Source organism: Pempheris klunzingeri, chromosome 8 (assembly GCF_042242105.1).
Source record: "Pempheris klunzingeri isolate RE-2024b chromosome 8, fPemKlu1.hap1, whole genome shotgun sequence".
Classification (NCBI taxonomy): Eukaryota; Metazoa; Chordata; class Actinopteri; order Acropomatiformes; family Pempheridae; genus Pempheris; species Pempheris klunzingeri.
This window is the reverse complement of record NC_092019.1, coordinates 26468895-26489111: the sequence shown is the minus strand read 5'-3', so window position 1 is coordinate 26489111 and position 20217 is coordinate 26468895. Positions and strand designations below refer to the sequence as shown.

The window sequence follows — 20217 nt, the reverse complement described above, 5'->3', positions numbered from 1 at the left end:
GCTGAGACAGCACTGGGTTTATTTATAGAGTGCTGGCCAGCCAGCCCTTAGATACCAACAGCGAATCAGCTGACAGAGAAAGAGGGGGCCCTGACCAATGGCAGCATAAGAAAGGGGATGCCAGATTGAGGAAGTGCTGTGAGTGCCTCTCAGTCTCTTAAAGAGACGGTGCAGATTTTTCAGTACTAGGCAGATATTCCCTCTCTCTCTCCAGCAGTGTCATATCTGTAAGCAGGCCAGGACCCAGAGCACCACAACAGCTCCAGTGACAGTGATTGGATTACTTTCTTTACCTTATCACACAACAGAACACAAGTACACACATGCAGTTCAACACAGAGGCACCAAGCTGCACAACGCTGTAATTTAAAAACCAATCCATACATGGCTTTTACGTTAACAAATGGAGCCTTGTTTGGCCACAGAGTTCTATCTCAGGGAGCAATTTGGAAAAAGATGTGGAGTACCGAATAGGAGACCTGTCTCCACCGTGGGGAGTCACATTATACATGTTCACTGAATGCCTGCTCTGCATTATGTTACAGTGATATTAAAATGCACATAGCTTTGCAGTCCTGGAAACTCTTTTACTTTTACTTACATTTGCCACTTATTTAACACACGTAGGTCCATCTATTTTCCACTCCATGGACTCATGTTGCTGACAGGACACAGAGCCCATCGTTCTTGGTGGACAAGAGAGGCTTGTTGTTTTGTTCTTTGATGTTTAGTCACAGCCAAAGAGTTTTCCGTGCTATAGCTTCCTTTTATTGCTGCTGCCTCTTCTTTTATGAAAACCTGTTTCTTAACTTAAACTGGAGCATCGCATTTTTTTTAAATGATAATGATAGAATGATAGAGATGTCATTTGCATGTACTCATTCTTCAGTATAGATTTTTACGTTACCTTTGTTCGGTCCTTGGATTTTGCCCAGTTAGTGGCCTGATCAGGAGAAGCTTGTAACCCCTCCACCAGCTCTCTCTGTGGCAGTACCTAACACCAGAGCACACTAGAAGCTCAACACCAACCTGTAGATGGAAGATGATGAGGAAACTGTCAGCTTGGTGTTGGAGTGTTGACTGCACCAAATACAAAGACCAGTTTTCCTCAATCACCAATCACTGTATTAGGAGACTGCTGTGTCACACAGGAGTCTCTCTTATCACAGTGATCATTCAGACCATAACCATCTGACAGTGAGTTAGCTGTTGATGTTTTCCAAATCTTTCACATAGCTCATGCAGATCCAAGTGGCAACGTCTCTTTATCTTCACACAATGAGCTGCCATATGTTTAAGCACATTCACAAAAGCTGGAATCCCATTGTGTTGTTTATATTTCCCACCAAGCACAAGAGGGACTCCACACTTTGCTTGTTGTGCATCACTGCTCTCAGTCCAGCAACGGGACTCGAGGAGAGACTTGGTCAGCAGCTGAGCCACTCCCTGTCCACTGTAAATCAGACTATTGTCAATTATGCAGTGAGCCTGGCTCTATTCTAACCCACACACATCCTTGTTTGGTAGCTAGATCTGCTGCTACGTGGATCTGGAGTAGGTGAATAGCCTAGCTGACTGAAGACTCCAGACTGAAGCTGCAGTAGTTGGGAGTTGTTTTTGTTTTGTAATGATTATTTTTGTGTATTTTTGTCTGCGGGGGTCACCAGTTGAAGGATAATTTGTCTTGAATGTATAACGAGTTAATTCAACTATTAGCTTAGCTTATGATCACAAGAACTCCCTGGTGTGTTTGACATCTGTGGTCTACCAACACTTGTTTAGATTGGTCAAGGTCAAAGAGCCACTGATACTGCACACTGATTGGTTATTACAAACAATCGCCAATCTTTGATTGGCTACGATAAGGATCGGATAGGAAATATCAGTTTGGTGGCTGGATTTTGTCCCCACCTCGCACTGATGCAGAAATGCTGTGTCTGTGTTTGGTTTTGCATTTGCAGGAAGAGACTGACCGATGCATGAAGTCAACAGTCAAAGAGCCTCCTCCTTCTCCTGAAGAATATTCTAATTAAATCTATTATGTAGTTTTATGATCTAAAGAGAATGTCTCAGTTGAATTTTCAGGTATATGACAAGATTGCTTGGTCAGAGTCATAGTGGCATGAAAATGGGTGGCTAGTTTGTTCTGCTGGTTTCTGTCCAATGAAGCACACTGCAGTGCAAACTGTATGCTCATGTTGCTAGCCACTGGCCAGCTTTCAGTGGTTGCCTTTGTGGTGTGTTCAAGTGCAAAATACCTGCTGCCCATCCCCTCATACATCAGCAGCGGGCTTTGGATTTAAGGATATGCTTCTGTTCAAAGCTGCAAAACAGGGGACTGACCTAACCCTACTTGATGTGTTCTTGTATCTGCTCTTCATGTTGTGCTACCTGCTCTAATAATATACACTAAACGTGTGTGTGAAACAGCATTGAAGGCAGAAATGCAACAGATGAGGATCACACTGGACTGGGCCAAGCTCTTACCTGCTGGGCTTAGTAGATTATTCTTGAATTCAGCATCCCATGCAGATGCATTTGAGGTGATCATTACCAGTAGCGAATGATAATGCTCGAACTGTCTGCATGAAGACAATACAGTCTGTGATTTGTAGTTCTCATTAAGAACGTGGTGTCCCTAAGAATTGTGGGAGAACAGAGTCATTCTCATTCTGACCAGGGTCATTCAGCCCTACCATGTGGTGATATGGTGGGAGGACGCCTTGATGGTCTGGATGGAGAGTGAACATGGTCTTATAGAGTCAGGCTACACTTCTCCCCGCTCTTCATCAAACTGTGGAAATAAATGATCAGTAAACTTAGGACAGTGAATCCTCTACCTTGTCCTCCTGCTCCTGTCTTACAGAACACATCACACTTCTTTAATGACCACGTTCTTAGCAGACTTTTGATGTTATGTGTTAATGTTAAAACTGAACATCGGATATATTGTCAAGATATTGATGGGCTTAAGCTTGAACTAACTTTTTCTTTTTCCTTTTTGTTTTGGAAGTCACTCTGGAGGTCACACTGATGATTTATCTTCAAATGAAGTCCACAAATGAAAATGAAAATGTTTTCTGTGTATTTGGAGCTTGGTAAGAAAGGAACTATGCTGTGACTTCAGCTGGTTGTGTGTAGATAGAACAAGATGTGTGGCCAAAAAGGAAGGTAATAATAATCGATGACTGGGCTGTGATGGACATGTGGTCTCTGGTCAGAATGTACCAAAGATAAAGGGAAAGGAGCACATCAGAAAGTTGTGGTTTCCTCCTCTAATCATCTGTCTTCCTCTCTCTCTCTGTCTCTCTCTCTCTCCAGGTGTAAGCAGCTCAGGATGTCCGCCCACCTCCTCCTCCTCCTCCTCCTCCTCCTCCTCCTCCTCCACTGCCCAGGGCTTCTCCCTCGCTGAGCCAGCCATGACCAGCCAGCACACACATACACACCCCTCCTTCAGCTCCATCCACTCCATGGCCGAGCAGCAGCAGGTAGCACACACACACACACACACACACACACACACACGCACATCTTTGGCACAGGTACTGATTTATAGTTCACCTGTTTCACCTGTTGATTGTGAAGGCAGCACTGCAGCATTTTCCAGTCCTGGATTCACTGTAGAAAGGCTGATGGTGGCAGTGAGCTAAAGGTTGCAGATACGCTAGATCACAAAATACATCTAATGTTACTGAGAAGTAAATGGTCTGTATTTGTATAGACTCTATACTATAGAGCCTTTCTAGTTTTCAACTACTCAAAGTGCTTTTACATCACATCCTCATTCAGCCATTCACACATCACATCACAATCACATCTAAGCTGGAGGAGACTGTTCTTTCACACACATTCACACACTGAAGCTGCTCCAGGAGCCAGTTGGGGTTCAGTGTCTTGCCCAATGACACTTCGACATGCTGACTCAGAGGAGTTGGGGATCAAACAGCGAACTTCCGATTGAGGGACGACCCACTCTACCTCTGAGCAACAGTCGCCCCAAAAGGGAGTGTATGACTGAGCCCTTGGTCATCATGCATCACGTTATTTTTTAAAGATTATTTTTTAGCCTTTATTAGACAGTGCAGTGAAAAGACAGCCAAGAAACTTGGTGGGGGTAGGGGCTATGAAGCCACAAAGGTCATTGGCAGTAATTGAACCAGCGACACTTGGGAAGCATATGGCATGTGCCATATTTTCACTAACAACATCTGTAACAATATCAGAAACTTTTTGGGTAAACACATGCCAAGCTGACTAATTACAGTTCCTAAATACTCCACCAGTCTGTAGCCTCTGTATCACTTCCACATAGTTGTATTGTCCATTGAATATGTGCAGAGCTGAAGATGTACTTGCAACACATTTGATTATTTAGAATAATGCCATAATAATGTGAATGTAAACATTTCAATTATATCTAATAATGTCTTGTCTCAGCGAGAACCCCTAAACCACAAGTATAAATCCAGCTGCGCGCACAGCTGATTCAAACCTGTGATGGAACACTTCATACATACTACAATATATACAGAGAACAGTTTATCCTTGTAAAGTATCTAGAAATGTTGTCAGTACGCTGGAAATCAGAGCAGACTTCTTTGCCTGTGACTTAGCTTGTTGAATTTTCATTTGAGATATTCCATCCAAATGAGTTTTTTGTGTGTGAGCCTCAGAGGTGAAGCAGGAAGCGTACCCATTAGAGCTACTCCAAATGCTTTGAAGTTGGAAGTCACAAGTTTTGTTGGTTGCCATGGTAATCACTGCCAACATCAGTACGTCCTTGAGAAAAGTGCAATGCAGTGATTGCTCAGTCAGGACTCTCTCCAACCGGGGATATTGACAAGATTTGATAGGAGCACTTTGAGGAGCACCTGGAGCTGAATGTTTTGCCCCACGGACAAGAAGTGCAGCCAAAGTGTTAGAAACTGTTTATAGGCAAGGTTTCTTTGGTGCAGAGAGACTGCTGCGGATTTGCTCTGAAATGTCTATTTCAGAGGTGTGTCTGCGTCTTTGAGGAATCGCACTGCTACCTGGGAAAGCTCATGTCAAGTTCCAGGAAGGACATAATCCAGCTGTAGAGTCGCAGGTCCGGAAGAACAAGGCCAGCTTTCTTCTGGGTGCAGAGTACCTGCAGAGGAACTTTTTAACCTCTCAGATAATCAGATAATCCAAGGGTCATGGGAATTTGCTTATCCCATTTACATGTGATTTGTGGGTCTAGAATGACTGACTGTGTTCCCACTAGGTATAATGTGGGGGCTGCTGCAACAGCACTGACTTCAAGGATTGTGTTGCCATGCATTATCTATCTGTGAAGCAAGAGCTGTGTTGAAGTTCTTTGGGTTGACTCAAGAATAGTATTTGACCCCAACAATACTGCATCTTGTTGCGTCTTATGTTTGTGATGCACTGCACAGTGTGTATGGCCAGGACTGGAGGTGCAGCTGAGGTGTGGAGAGGCCTCAGGCCGGTGATTTTAGGGTGCCCCTTCTGTTCAAGGAAGGTGTCTTTGAGACTTCATCAGAGCGTAACTTAAGAGGAGAAGCAGAGTCTTTCAGAGAGGTGTTTTGCAGGTGAGGGAGTCCAGCTGCCTCAGATGTAGAACTTCAGATAGTTCAGAGTCCGTAACAAGTGAAAGGATCGTGGAGATCACCATGGCCTGGTGCGTGCTGGCTGCAGTGAGCGCTGGTGGAGGAGATAAAGCTATACTTAAAGGAAAAGCTCCATTTAGCAAGTAGTCTTCAGTCCAATGTTCACATCTGCTCACAAGATTTAGGCGGTGTCTAAGACAGTAAGATGATGGCTGCAGGTGACCTCACTGCACCGCACTGAGTGAGAAGCTGCTGAAGGTGGTTCAGGCAACCAGATCAGACAAACACTGCCAAGCTGGAGTCCTTGTGTCCACTGATGCCCCTTTTCATCAAATTAGCTCTGCTAATGCTAAAGGGCCGTCAGTGAAGATGTCCATCAGCAGCTGAGGGCACGAGTAAGAAAAGGACAGTTATAAGTGACTAATGGAATAAGCAGAGGCTTAGAAGTTTTTTGGTCACTTTTACAGCATGGTGTGCCTGTACCTGTCTGCAGATGTACAGACCTCGTTTGGTATGCCACAAAATATCAGCAGTTTACAACATGTGTACCGTACCTCTTTTGGCACGAGAGGTTGTGGACTGTCACAGAATGTTGATTTAATAATCAGCCCAGGTTAAATACAGTTCGCTCATAATCATTCAACCCTCATAGCAATCACCATCCACATCATAGTTGTCCTGGTAGAATGTACAAACTTTCAATTTAAATAGCTCAACACAACTAATATAAAGGTGGTTTCTCCAAATTCAACACAAAGTACCACTTTTAATGCAGTCTCAAAACGATTGAACCTCTTAATAGAATCCCTCATAGAGCACTCATTTGCAAACCGGGCGTTGTCTCAAGAACACCTGGTGCAGTTACATGAGGTGTTCTTGAGATAGAACACATCAAACACCCAGACCGGCTAAGGGTTTGTTCACAGTGACATTTGGGTGCGTGTTAGAAATAAGGGTAAGTCAAGAGAACTGTCCAGAAGGGGCTGAATAGTTTTGTCACTAAAAGTGAAGTGACATCAGTTGTTTGAGTTGTTCATTGAACACACACCTCATTTTCAGTGAGGGTTGAATAATTATGAGTGCAGCTGTATATATACAGCACATGTACAGTATAAGCCTGTATAATGTGGTATCTGAGGATGTATCTGTAAACGTGGATGGGTCGTGGTTTTATTGGGGTTACTTGGCACAAACTCTGGGCTGGTAAAGTAGAGGTGTTGAAGGTTTAGTCTCCCACAACTACACCCCATCTTCATGGTTCCACATTGTCATGTGCTAATACAAACCTGAGAAGTGTATGAAGTGTTGCTGTTTTCTGTAGGTGCTGTCTGATATGACCATACTCCAGCGGAGGATCCCCCCCAGTTTCAGAGACCCTGCCAGCGCCCCACTGAGGAAACTCTCTGTTGATCTCATCAAAACTTACAAGCACATCAATGAGGTATGACTCTTGATATGACACACACACACACACACACACACACACACACACACACACACACAGACCTGTTCATGAGTTTGTTTTTTGACTTTTCACGTTTTTATGAATTTCTTGAAGCAATGTTAGTCAGTGGAACAACCAACAGAAGGGTAATCATTTTGGCGTTAACCATTTAGGGACCGATGCCAGGGTGTACAGAAGCTGCAGAAAGTAGAATCCTAGTCAGCATCAGCGTTTGTCTTCCTTGGCTCTGTCAACTGAACAAACTTAGAATTAAAGACAAGTATATTTCCAGTCAAGTAAAACGGACACTGCTGTTGAGCTGCTTTCTAGCACCAATGTCTTGGTTTTTAATCTTGGAAACGATTGGTTTAAAGGGAAGATTCACCCTGTAAACAGGGTTTACTTCATGATGTTCCTGTTAACACCCTCGTAGATTGGCCGCCCCCTGAATTAATAATATCTGGGGATACTTGTTGATGTCGGTCCATTGAAGCAATTTTAGAAGGTAATGATATCTCTGTAGGTCAGCTACAACAAATACTGTGTTTGGGGAGAGAGTTCTAGAGGGTGGGGGCAGCAATGGAAAAAGCTCTGTCACTCCAAGTCTGGTCCTCAGTGGTGTGGACGGGAGGTGAGCGTCAGAGGGGCCAGGTTGTGGAGAGCTTTGTGAGAGAGCAGGCAGATTTCAAATTGGATCCGTTGTGGGATGGGGAGCCAGGGGAGGATCTGGAGGACAGGGGTGATGTGGGCACGGGAGTGTGTGTAGGTGAGCCGGCGGGGGGAGGAGTTTTGGATGAATGTGTGTGGGTACTGTACCTGTGCATAACTGGTGTGAACATACAGTGCCTGTGCTTTGCCCCAGCGACTAACGGCTGTAGAGATCACGGTGAAGCTTTCCTAACATCTGTGAGTGGGTGAAGGCTCTGCTGAGGATGGTTAAGGAAGCTGATGGGACATATTTTAAAGAGTCATTTAGGTCTAAATTGAAACCCTGTACTGTGTGCAGTGGGGGGCTGGACCGCTGACCCAGTCAGTCTGTCTTGATGTAACCGCTACAGGCTTCAAGAAGTTAAAACTCTGAGGAGAACTGAATAATGAAATAATGAGAACTAGGGCACAAACATCGTCCACGCAAGTATGTGAATGCAGATGCTTCGAGCTACGCAAAATCAATTTCATGCATCGTTTGTCACCTCAAAATCTTAACACAGTTTGTTAAGTGCAAGCTGTAATCTGAGCATTGTAGCTAGGAGGACACTGTAGCATGTAGCAGCCAGAGAGAGCTGAGCTCTTCTGTTTGGGTTCACTTCTGCTCTGAACAACCACAGCTGAGCGGCCGGACGAAGCTGTAGCCCAACATGTCCCTATCATGGTGTGTATGCATGGACAGGACACTTCGTCACCTCTTCACTCAGACAGTTGATGACGTATGTGGAAATGCTCTCATTTGCTCCACATGGCCCCCATGAGGACTGAGGATTTGTGCGTAACAGGCGCGTTGAGGCTGTTCGTCAGGGTCACATGTTTGTGTGGGCTGGGCTGGGTGTTGCATTCACATACTTGAGTGGACCATATTTGTTCCCTTACTGGTATGCAGATGGTTTGGGGGTTGTTCTATGTCTGTATGGGGAAGCAGAGCTGGGAACTGTGCTGTTTTTCCATCATCAGGTGTACTATACTAAGAAGAAGCGGCGGGCCCAGCAGGTTCCTCCAGAGGACAGCAGCACCAAGAAGGAGAGAAAGGTCTACAATGACGGCTATGACGACGACAACTATGACTACATTGTCAAAAATGGTGAAAAGTGGCTGGACCGCTATGAGATAGACTCGCTGATTGGGAAGGGCTCCTTCGGACAGGTGAGGCCGGCAAAGGAAACTTCAGTATAAAAAGTGAATCCACACTTGTTGCTGGTTTATAAAATCCTCTAAACTGACACATGAGGTGGTTTGTTACACAGAACCATCTGGGAAGTCGTCTTTAGAATCTGTCTGTAAAGGGGCAGCTGTGTTCAAAACACACTTGGCAGGTGACTGGATGAGCCATCTGTCTATCAGCGTCTAACACAGGATAACCTCAACCTGTCAGATCATGCAGTTAAAACTGCGGAAGCCAGTCGGTAGAAGAGCCGTTCTTTGTTTCTCTTTCAATGAAGAAACCTCCTCTTGTTGAGATAGCAAGGTTAAATATCTTCACAGGCGATAAAGGTTCCTTTCAAACTTAGCCTCTGCTTTGGAGGACCACTCTCCTCAGGTCGTCTTCTCCACAGTCTGTAGACAAAACCAAGCATGTGACACCAAATTGCACTTCATTTATTTAATGTCCCAGGTGGCTCCTCCAGTAAGTGACAAGTTCAGTGAAGATCTGAACCTTCAATGGAAACAAATCTGTATTTTGGGAAAGCTGATGTTGTTTCTGTGCGTGAGGTGAGAGGATGGTTATCAATCTGTATGTGTGTGCGTGTGTCAAGTACATTACTGGAATCTAATGAAGAAAATGAAAGCCTCAGAGTGCGTGTGTCTTTCATGGCATGTGATGGCTAAGTGTGTGCTGACGTCTGTCCACAGGTGGTGAAGGCCTACGACCACCATGAGCAGGAATGGGTTGCCATTAAGATCATTAAGAACAAAAAGGCATTTCTAAACCAGGCGCAGATTGAACTACGCCTGCTGGAGCTCATGAACAAGCATGACACTGAGATGAAATATTACATAGGTAAGAAGGACAGCACACACACACACACACACACACACACACACACACACACACACACACACACACACACACACACACACACACACACACACACACACACACACACTACGGGGAGGGAAGAGGGTGCTGCGGTCAGATACAACACAGGCCTCACAGGTTTGTTGGTGTGCTCAGTCTGTGAGGACCTTGATGCCGCGGGCAGGTGGCGGTCAGATCGGTCAGATTAGAGCTGCCAGTCACAGAGGAACTGTTGGGATGTACGACATCTGAAGGAAATCCAAAGTAGAGGAGGCCAGAATATTCATGGGATCAGGTCTCCCAGTGATGTATAGTCCCACCCTGCAGGGTGTAATGCATCCCTGAAGTTCTTCACGTCATCTGTCACACATGCACTCCACTTTGGAGATCCTCATGACTCACATGAGTGACGTCAGCACAGCACAGCACAGCACAGCACAGCACAGCACCACCTGTCTGTCTGAGCTCATCAGGTTTAAACCACTGCTGAGCGTTTGACTCCACAGACAGGTAGACAGGCAGACAGAGACACAGACAGATAGACAGACACATGTTGAGGTGTTCAGGTCGGTGTGAGGGCCAGCCTCACTCGGCACCCACAGACGGGCTATGGACACACAAAGGTTTTGTCAGTGAACAGGAAGTAGGACAACAGGAGTGCTGCTCTCTAGCTGTGACACTGAACTATCTGATTTTTAGGAACACTTCACACTAGTACACAAAATAAAATACATCGTGGGCAGCAAAGTCAGAGTTGTTTATTTATGTGTTTATTTGTGACCTTGGAAATGGAAGTTTGACAAAAATTTTAACTCAAGGTCTTACTAAGTTTTTTCCAGAGTTTTTGACTAATCTCATTGTGTTCATCAGTGGATGAAATGGCTCTGTTGTCATTAACACGGTTAACTCACAGGATAAAAGAATTATGTGAATTGCGCCCTCTGAACACTGTGACACTATTGAAAGCTCCATTAAAAAGCTAGTAAGTGACCTTGAGCTGTTTTGACAAAATAGAAGTTGTGCAGCAAAGATCTGTCTAACGCACAGCTCTGTGATAATAAGGACAGTGCTGGTCTAAGCCAGGCACTGAAGGGTGGAGTGGATGGAGGGTGTTGCCTCTGTTACCTCCAGTGTGGATTCCAAAGAAGAGCTCATTTTGACAGAACACATTTCATGGCTGTGCTGGGACCTGTGATAACTGGGGCAGTTTGGACATTTGAATGGCACTTACATCTCAAAGCCAAGACTTTGGTTCTTTGGCAGGAAATGATTTGACTCATCCATCCAGTACTCTTACCTGATCCGACTGTTGTGTCACTGTGTATCTTAACCCACCTCCTTGTCTCCCATCTGTCTCTGTGTGTCTGTCTGTCAATCTGTCTCTGTGCAGTCCACCTGAAGCGTCACTTTATGTTTAGGAACCATCTCTGTTTGGTGTTTGAGCTGTTGAGCTACAACCTGTACGATCTGCTGAGGAACACCAACTTCAGAGGAGTGTCCCTCAACCTCACCAGGAAATTTGCACAGCAGCTGTGTACAGGTGAGCCGTGGAGACACCTGTATGTCACACATGGGATTTTAGCTTGTTGTGGTCTGCCCCCAAGTGGCCAAAACACAAATGATCAATGCAGCTTAAATACATCATCAAATCAGGAAGGAAGAACTGTCGGCCACATGCCATTCAGTCACACAGGGGACATAATTCTGGAAATGTATATCAGGATGATGATGATGATGATGATAGAAACTCTTTGCCTTTTCCTTTACATTCAGGAGTGAATTACAGATGCATTTCAGATTTGTTGCTGGTAGAATTTCAGGAATCCATATCACCTTCAAATTGGTCTTCTATTTATAAGAAACAAGAACTGTGTTACACTCACAGTCATGGTGTACAGCAAATGTAAGCAGTGTAGAAGCTGTTTCTGATGGGAAAGACAAGATTAAATTATCTTTTTGGTTTTTTTTTGTGCGCAGCGCTATTATTCCTGGCTACTCCAGAGTTGTCAATCATTCACTGCGACCTGAAACCAGAGAACATCCTGCTGTGTAACCCCAAGAGATCTGCCATCAAGATAGTTGACTTTGGATCCTCCTGCCAGCTCGGACAGAGGGTGAGCAGCATCCACACATATGTTAAAACACGCACACAAACCCTCCCCATGTGCCTGTCAAAGTACAGTATTACTTTACTCCATGTACAATCATTGTTGAGAAGTGCCGCTCGTCCACCCTAGTGACCCTCATCATGAGTAAATGCATTATCCACCATTATTCACTTATTAACAGTGAAACCTCACATACACATAGTAGTGCTACTGTTCTCACCCATTCTTTACCCATGTGTTTTTGTATAGTTTAATTAAATCTTTTTACACTATATGCAATTCAAAAGTCTGGAAAACCATCTGAAAGAAGTCACAGCAGCTGTGTTAAACTTAAGCATGAGGGGTATGTGTTAGTATGAGTCAGTGACAGACTGATGACTGGTGGCACTGCTGCTCAGTGAGGAGAACACCTCCACCTAGTGGACGCTTACTGAAAAAGCACACACACACAGACTGACTAACAATGGAACAGTCGCTCTACAGCAGGGGTGAACAGGTCGGACATGACTTGATAAATATTTAACGTGTATTAAAAGTAGTTGAATTTTTCCTCACATGATAGAATTGAGTGTCTGAACTCCACCTCCCTCTCGTCCTCCTCTCAGATCTACCAGTACATCCAGAGCAGGTTTTACCGCTCTCCTGAGGTGCTGTTGGGGATGCCGTATGACCTGGCTATCGACATGTGGTCTCTGGGGTGCATCCTGGTGGAGATGCACACAGGAGAGCCTCTCTTTAGCGGCTCCAATGAGGTAAGAGCACCAGCACCAAAAACGTGTTGGTTAAGAAGAGCTGGGCGATGATCAGAATGTTCCTTTGTTAAAGTTTGCGTTTGACTGAACAAGCTGGCTAGACTGTGTGCTCTCATGAGCAGCTCACACATGACTTACAGTATACTTCCATTCATCAAGTGTGTGTATACACTGTTGCCCATAAAGTTGGAATAATTGTTCAATACCCCCAATTTAGTTAAAGCCTGAATACACAGTTTGTAAAGGTTCACTGTGGTTTAAGTTTCACTGTGATGTGTTTGGAAGAGTTTGATCAATAAAGTTGAGAAGATATAAACTTTATTTATCAAGAATAAATCACATTGTCACAATCATTTCATGAGGAGAGGTAAAAAACATTTGATTCCATCTTTATGGGAAACAGTGTACATCAGAGCAGTAGTGGACATGTTTTGAATATGTGACATTAATAGTTAAAAGTCCATTTATTCTCCTCGTCCACGTCACTTCCCTCTTGCCTCATTGCTCATTACATGGATCCTTTGTGTTTTCAATCTCAAAGCCAGTATCCTGAGTGGCATTAACTGTTCCACACTGTGTGTCTAGGTTGACCAGATGAATAAGATTGTGGAGGTTCTGGGCATCCCTCCCAGTCACATGCTGGATGCAGCTCCTAAAGCCAGGAAGTATTTTGACAAGCTGTCAGATGGTCTGTGGACAGTGAAGAAAAACAAGGACATCAAGAAGGTATTTGATTTCAGACCCATTTACATTTCTCATGACCTTCAGCCTGGTGCCTTCTAACTGCTGCTGGTGAAATGATGCACATGAATCCACTGTGCCGTCTCCAGCTGTGGTACACAGTGAAAGTACGCAGTGCTGCATTTAAAATGAGTGTAGACGTTTAAGAAAGACAATAAACTGCAAATGTAAATTGTAAACCCTTTTCAGTACATTGGGAGTTTTCACTGAGAACTGTTTTCTGCCAAAGTTTGGTGATCATCAGGACATGGGCTGTTGTGGACTTTAATTCATCATCATTGTTTTTGTGATGGAATTGGTGGATTCAGTGTTGAACCATGTTAAAGCTCAGTAAGATTCACCGTAGAGAGTCAGACAGTGTGAATGGGAGGTAACAGATTCAGACTGTTCTTAATAACTCTGCCTGTATGTGTGTCCTCCAGGAGTACAAGCCCCCAGCCACACGGCGTCTTCATGAGATTTTGGGTGTAGAGACTGGGGGCCCGGGGGGGCGGAGGGCAGGGGAGCCAGGACACGCACCCTGTGACTACCTGAAATTTAAAGGTAAACCAAGACTTTGTATAGATCTGCACCGATAGACACTGTATTGGTTGGCCAAACATGATGGCTTCTATTGCTGACATGGACACTACAGCAGAGATGGTTGTGGGAAGGAGAAGCCTCCTGAGTGCTTATCTACACAGACATTGAGGCAGTAATGCCCCTGCACCCTTTGCCACATCTGTCTGGTCTATTTTCATCATCATGGTCCTGTGTGTCCTCTTCCAGACCTGATCCTGCGCATGCTGGACTACGACCCTAAAAGCCGCATCACGCCATTCTACGCCCTGCAGCACAATTTCTTTAAGAAGACGACAGATGAAGGAACCAACACCAGTTCATCTACATCCACCTCTCCTGCCATGGACCACTCCCATTCAACCTCCACTACTAGCTCTGTCTCTAGCTCTGGTAAAATAGTCCCTCTGACTCTTTCTCACCACCTCTGTCTCCTCTCCTCTAATACACTGTTCCAGTTCTGTGAAACTGATGAATTGAGTCCAGGGGTTGACCATGTCTGCACAGAGATGATTCACTTTGCTCTGTCCATGCCACAAGTGCAGCCACTATTGTAAACAGTACTCAAACAGGGATGGGGGAGTTCCTTTTGGCCTGACGGAGGACAGTCTGCAGCACGTGGCTGCAGTCAGCCAGTTTGCAGCGGCCCTGAGAAGGACTGGACCCTGGTGGAGGGTGTGTTTATGGTGCTACGGTGGCCCCACCTCAGGGTGCTGAGGTTGTTTCTGTCCTATCTCTAGTTGTCTGGATTATTGGTGACCATCAAGGACTAATAATGCTCATATCCATGCCTTGGTGGGCTCACTGTGACTCCAGAGAGGACAGATGAAGCCGCCTGACATCCTAAACTGTCCAGTGAACGAGCTCCCTGTCTGTTTTTACACCTGTTTGTCTGTAGTACGTTCTGTGAGCACGAACTGGACCAGAACTAAGTAATGATGTTTCTTCTGTGGTTCCAACAAAGTGAACCAAACGTGCGCTGTGACATCCTCCCAAGAGAAATCCTGACTAGAGCAGCGGTGATTCATCCCTGTACCAACGGGCACCCAGGCCTTCTCGCACTGAACGATTTGTCGTCATGACAGAGTTTAAATCTAATACAAGTCCGATAAGACGAGCTGCATGACCTGTGTGGAAGGTAAACGTGGCTTTCTTGTATTTCCAGGTGGCTCCAGTGGTTCTTCCAATGACAACCGCAACTACCGCTACAGTAACCGCTACTACAACTCTGCTGTTACACATTCAGACTATGAGATGACCAGCCCTCAGGTAGGCTCTCTGTACACACACTGAGTGGAGCCCCGTGTTGGATCCCATCTAGGACATGATAGAAACATAGAACAGACAGTGATAAGCAAAAAGACCATCCCTGGCCACAAAGCACAGCTCATTAGAAAGGTGGTGGGATGACGTCAGCTACGTCAGTTAGGGAGGCAGCTAAGAAGTGAATGTGTGTGGAGCAGCCAGCAGAAGAGGATGGGTGGAGAACCAGCATCAGACAGGTCCAACCACAACTGTAGTGTAAGGGTGGGGGGGGGGCGATCTCCTCGACCAATCACAGTGGACAGAACTGCTGCCAGCCCCTAAACGTAGGTGGAACTAGTAATGGTTAGGGTTAGGGAGTGTGCCCCCCCAGCTGGGGAGGTGGAGGGGGGGGGGCAGCAGACACTGTTATGTTCCATCTGTTTCTTTTCACTCCTCCATGACATCACAGCACTTCCTCTGCATGTGTCTCACCTCTGTGTTTGTGTCCTGGACCCCCCCCCCCAGGCTCCCTCCCAGCAGCAGATGAGGATGTGGCCGGGCAGTGATGGTGGAGGTGGGGGTCAGGACCCAGCATACACCCAGTTGCTGCTCCACAAGCCGGCTGCCTCCCAACAGCACCAGCGCCACTTCCTGGACCCACCCCACCACCCCCACCCAACTTACTCCCACCACGGGAACGGTGGGCGTGGCCTGCGGCAGGGCGGACAAACGGGCATCGGTGGAGGAGGGGGCCAGCAGGGATCCTCGCCCCAGATGAGTGACAGCATGGATGTGGGCGTGTCCCTAGGGCTGCACCACCTGGGGGCGGTGTCTTCCATGGAGGCCTCTCAGTTTGGCTCTGCCTCCCTGCCTCTCACTCTGCCAATCGGACTTTCTGCCTTCCGGACTCGGACGGCCCCCACCGCCCCAGGGCCACAAGCCCCGCCCCCTGAGGACTACTACCCTGCCTCCAACAACAATAACCCCGCTGCGGGGGGCAGAGGGAGGCCGGACTCAGATGAGGGGCCAGCCAACTCTTGATAAAACCTAAACCATGCCCTAAAGCCATACAATTTTAACTACAACTACTACAACTACACACATACAGCCAGAGTTCAGAGACAAAGAGGTGAACTTTGTGCTGAAGGAGACAGTTTGTACTGCATGAGAGGAGGAGGAGGGAGGAGGAGCAAGCTGGGAAACTCTCCTTTTATCCTGTTTTAGTTTTTTGTCTTTTGTTGCGACTGTAATTGGAAAGGAATGATTGTGACAAGTTTGTTTTTATTAATATTATTATTGTTGTTTATTATTATTTGATTTTTCTTGGGTTTGAGGAGTTGTGTGTTCTACTTGGTTGTTGTTCAAGCCTGGAGAGGAGGAGGAGGATGAAGAGCAAAGAGAGAGGAGCCATGCTTTTCCATCTTACTCCATGTAGTGGCTGTAAGAGGAAGGAGAGCACACAAACATGTTGACAGTGGTTAGTTCTGACATTAGTATATTCATATTTACAGCTCCTACAGACAGAGCAGTCTTAACACACACACACACACACACACTCTCTCACACACACACACACACACACACACACACACACACACACACACTGCTGCATGAAGAAGACAGAAGCTTGTTTGAAAGGAAGAAAACACCAACATATGTGTGATTCAGGACTCATGGATTCCCTCTCCCGTGTGTGTTACTTTTTCGTAGAGTCTGTCCTCCCTCTGCCCTGTCGCTCTCCACCTGGTTGTGACAGAGTATGGAGAGAGGGAGGGAGGGAGGGAGGGAGGTGGAGGGTGGAGAAGGTGACAGGACACTGATACTTCCCTGGCGCTCAGAGGGATCTCCTTCTCTCCCTTATCCTCCCTGCCTCCCTGCTCTCTTCGTCCTCTCCTCCTTCTCCTGTTGTGTTTCTCCTCCAGACAGCTCCTCCTCTCTGTGCTGCTAATCACCATGACAACTGGTCCGGATTGCTGCTAAAGATCCAACACAGATCAATAAAGAAATAAAAAGAAATAGAAACAGAAATAAAAAAAACTTTTTAACCCTTCTGCTTAAGAGAAAAGGATAAAGTAAGAACCACTGCATCTCAATGTATTTATTACTATTTAACATGAAAAAAAACAAACTGAAAGTAACCCTTTTTTCTGCTCTTCTTTGTTTGGTTGCCTTCTTTCTGCAGGTGAGCTCTGATTGGCTATTGTGACAGTAACTGGTGACATGGGAATGCCACCGGTTGTGGGGGCTGGGTGGAGGGGAGGGGTTGGGGCAAAATAAAGTTGGATATATAATAAGAATAAAGAGTATACTTTTGCACACCAAAGTCAAACAAACATCAGATCTCCGCTTTTCTTCCTGCTAATGTGATCCACCTGCTCATGACCTCATACGCTGCCAGGATGGCGCTCCCCCACAGGTCACTCAGGACGCTCTGACCGCCGGCTGCTGGCGTGCCTTCACCCCCCCCTGCAGGACCCACACACAGTTCACCTGATGGGAAACCAAAACGTCCCACAGACACCCAAAGAGTTCGACCTCCAATAATAAATCTGTGGCTGATCACATGACCGAATGCACACAAACGTCTACAGCATTTGACCGTGAGGTGTGATTGGCTGGTGCGTTGGTCTGAGTGAGCACATGGCCAATCACTGCCTGCCTGTTGGGGTGATTGACAGACAACAAGTGTGATGAAATAACTCTTCATAATGAGCTGATGTAATGGATTCACTGGTTAGTGTCTTTTTATTGCTGAGGGTTTCCTCTATGTTCTATTTGATACTCAAAACACAGAGATCCACGATTTCCATGTTAAATATTCCGATTTTGTTGGGTTACAGTGGTCATATTTCCAAACCTCATTTTGTTCCAGTTATTTGTGTCTGTATTGTGCCCTGTAGTATATGCACTATAGTGTTTACTGCTGTTGTTATGCAGACCCCAGATCAGAGATTCACCTGCACAGATACAACCGTTCATGGCACAGGGAGCGTCGGGAGCACAGCCAGTGTTGCTGTTAGAAAGCGGGCAGACAGACAGCAGACATGGCCGGGCCCACAGTGGGCCCACACAGGGCCCACAGAGGGCCCACAGAGGGCCTGCACAGGGCCTGCACAGGGCCCACACAGGGCCCACACAGGGCCCACAGAGGGCCCGCACAGGGCCTGCACAGGGCCCACACAGGGCCCACACAGGGCCCTCAGGACCACCATTTACACTAGTGGCTGCATTTGTGGCACACAGTTCTGGTTCAGGCAGGTCTCGTATTTCTCAGATGTGTCTTGTGTGCCATGTTTCAGCAGGAAGCCACTGGCCTGAATATGTGTGTCAGCTGCTTGTTATGAAATATTCCATCATGAACCGAATGTATTCACACAACCATTTAACTACAAAGTGCACACTTTTACACTTTTATGTTGCTGCTTGTGCACCTGTGAGAGCGTCTGGCTGCTCCGCATGAGTGTCAGCCAGCGTCACACCAAACCACCGACCCTCAGACATGACCAGTGAACACATCATGTCCTCCACATCAAGCTGCTGGAGGCTTCACATGTGCAACTAAAACACAGGGACAGGAGGCCTCCTGCCCTGCTCCTGATCTCCTGATCTCCTGCTCTCCTCCTGATCCCCTCCTGATCTTCTCCTTTTCCCTTTCTCCTTCTGTCCTATATGTACGATCAGGTAAGCTTTCTTATTACTTTTTTGTCACATGTTTGTTGAATAGTTGTGTTTTTTGTGTGATGCTTTTCGGGAGGAATGACGCCACCTCTGTCTAATCCGGCAGGGGGTGAGGATCGTCCCCCCCGGTGAGACGGATTAACTGGTGGTATTTCCATGTGGAAGACAGATGTGCTGAAGAACGAAATAAACACTCCAATGACTTTGCTTTTCTATCACATTGAACCTGGGCTCTGTCTGTGTGGAGTTCTCATGTTGGGTGTTCATACTCCATCTTCCTCCCACAGTCCACAGACATGCAGGTTAATTGGTGACTCTGAATTTCCTGTAGGTGTGTGTGTGAGTGTTTGTCTGTCTCTATATGTTGGTCCTCTGATTGGCCGGTGACCAGTTCAAGGTGACACACCCCCTCCCCCCTTGCCCGAAGTCAGCTGGGATTGGCTCCAGCTCCCCTGTGACCCTGATGGATAAGCTATAGATAATAGATGATGGATGGATGATTTGTCGATGTCATTAAGAGATCTCAACGTTACATCAGAGCAAGAACGATAGTGTGTGTGTGTGTGTGTGTGTGTGTGTGTTAAACACTGCTAACAGCACTAAGTCTGTAACTAAATGTCCTTGTCGTCATTTTGATTTTTGTTCCAAGTATCTTACTGATCTGATGGATGTGGGAAGGTTTCTACCTCCATCCAGCCAGTAAGGCTGTGAACACACACAGCTCTGATGGAGGAAGCTGTCACACATCTGTTCCCACCATCGGTCATGTTTGTGGTTAAAGTGTAAAGTGTAGGTAACATGATGAATATACACCCCACCCTATCATCCCTATCATCCGCTGTCTGCTCACATAGAAGCAAGAGAACAGGCCGTGCTGGAGTCAGACTGTCAGTCACTATGAGCACTAACTGGTAAACCATAATCAAACCTGAGCTGTGGTATTAAAGCGTATACTGGAACCACACTGCTGGTCCAGTTCATGTCTCTGTCACTGGGGGGTTATGATGCTGACTGGTCAGTCATCCTGTATTACAGAAACACTTGCTGAAGTTGCAGCAGCCTGATTTCATCCAACAGAAATGTTCCTGTCTTTGGGCTTGTTTTAGTGAAGCACACATCTTCTTGGCTTGATCACTGTGCTATGGGATGGATACACCAACCGTTACATCTTTAAATGTTTAGAACAGACCTGTGCTGATTGTTATTAGTGACGATTGTGTAGCCTACCATGTGGTTGGCTGGCGACCAGTCCAGGGTGTACCCCCCCCCCCCCTCACCTGAAGTCAGCTGGGATTGGCTCCAGCTCCCCCGCGACCCTGACGGATAAGCGGTACAGATGATGGATGGATGGATGGATGGATGGATGGAT

General features: G+C 46.2%; 1 protein-coding gene across 2 annotated transcripts in view; it reads left to right on the top strand.

Annotated features, from left to right (window-relative positions):
• The window catches only part of dyrk1b (dual-specificity tyrosine-(Y)-phosphorylation regulated kinase 1B), a 51839-nt gene extending 35066 nt beyond the window's left edge, over positions 1-16773 (top strand). For both annotated transcript variants that reach the window (XM_070835513.1, XM_070835512.1), the window contains exons 2-13: positions 3322-3488; positions 6913-7032; positions 8704-8892; positions 9601-9748; positions 11157-11306; positions 11744-11880; positions 12480-12626; positions 13212-13352; positions 13790-13910; positions 14136-14318; positions 15091-15194; positions 15696-16773. In XM_070835513.1, coding sequence (XP_070691614.1) covers positions 3420-3488; positions 6913-7032; positions 8704-8892; positions 9601-9748; positions 11157-11306; positions 11744-11880; positions 12480-12626; positions 13212-13352; positions 13790-13910; positions 14136-14318; positions 15091-15194; positions 15696-16211 — 2025 coding nt within the window. In that variant the 5' untranslated portion in view covers positions 3322-3419 and the 3' untranslated portion in view covers positions 16212-16773. The remainder of the gene's footprint in view (positions 1-3321; positions 3489-6912; positions 7033-8703; positions 8893-9600; positions 9749-11156; positions 11307-11743; positions 11881-12479; positions 12627-13211; positions 13353-13789; positions 13911-14135; positions 14319-15090; positions 15195-15695) is intronic.
• Positions 16774-20217: the final 3444 nt, after the last annotated feature.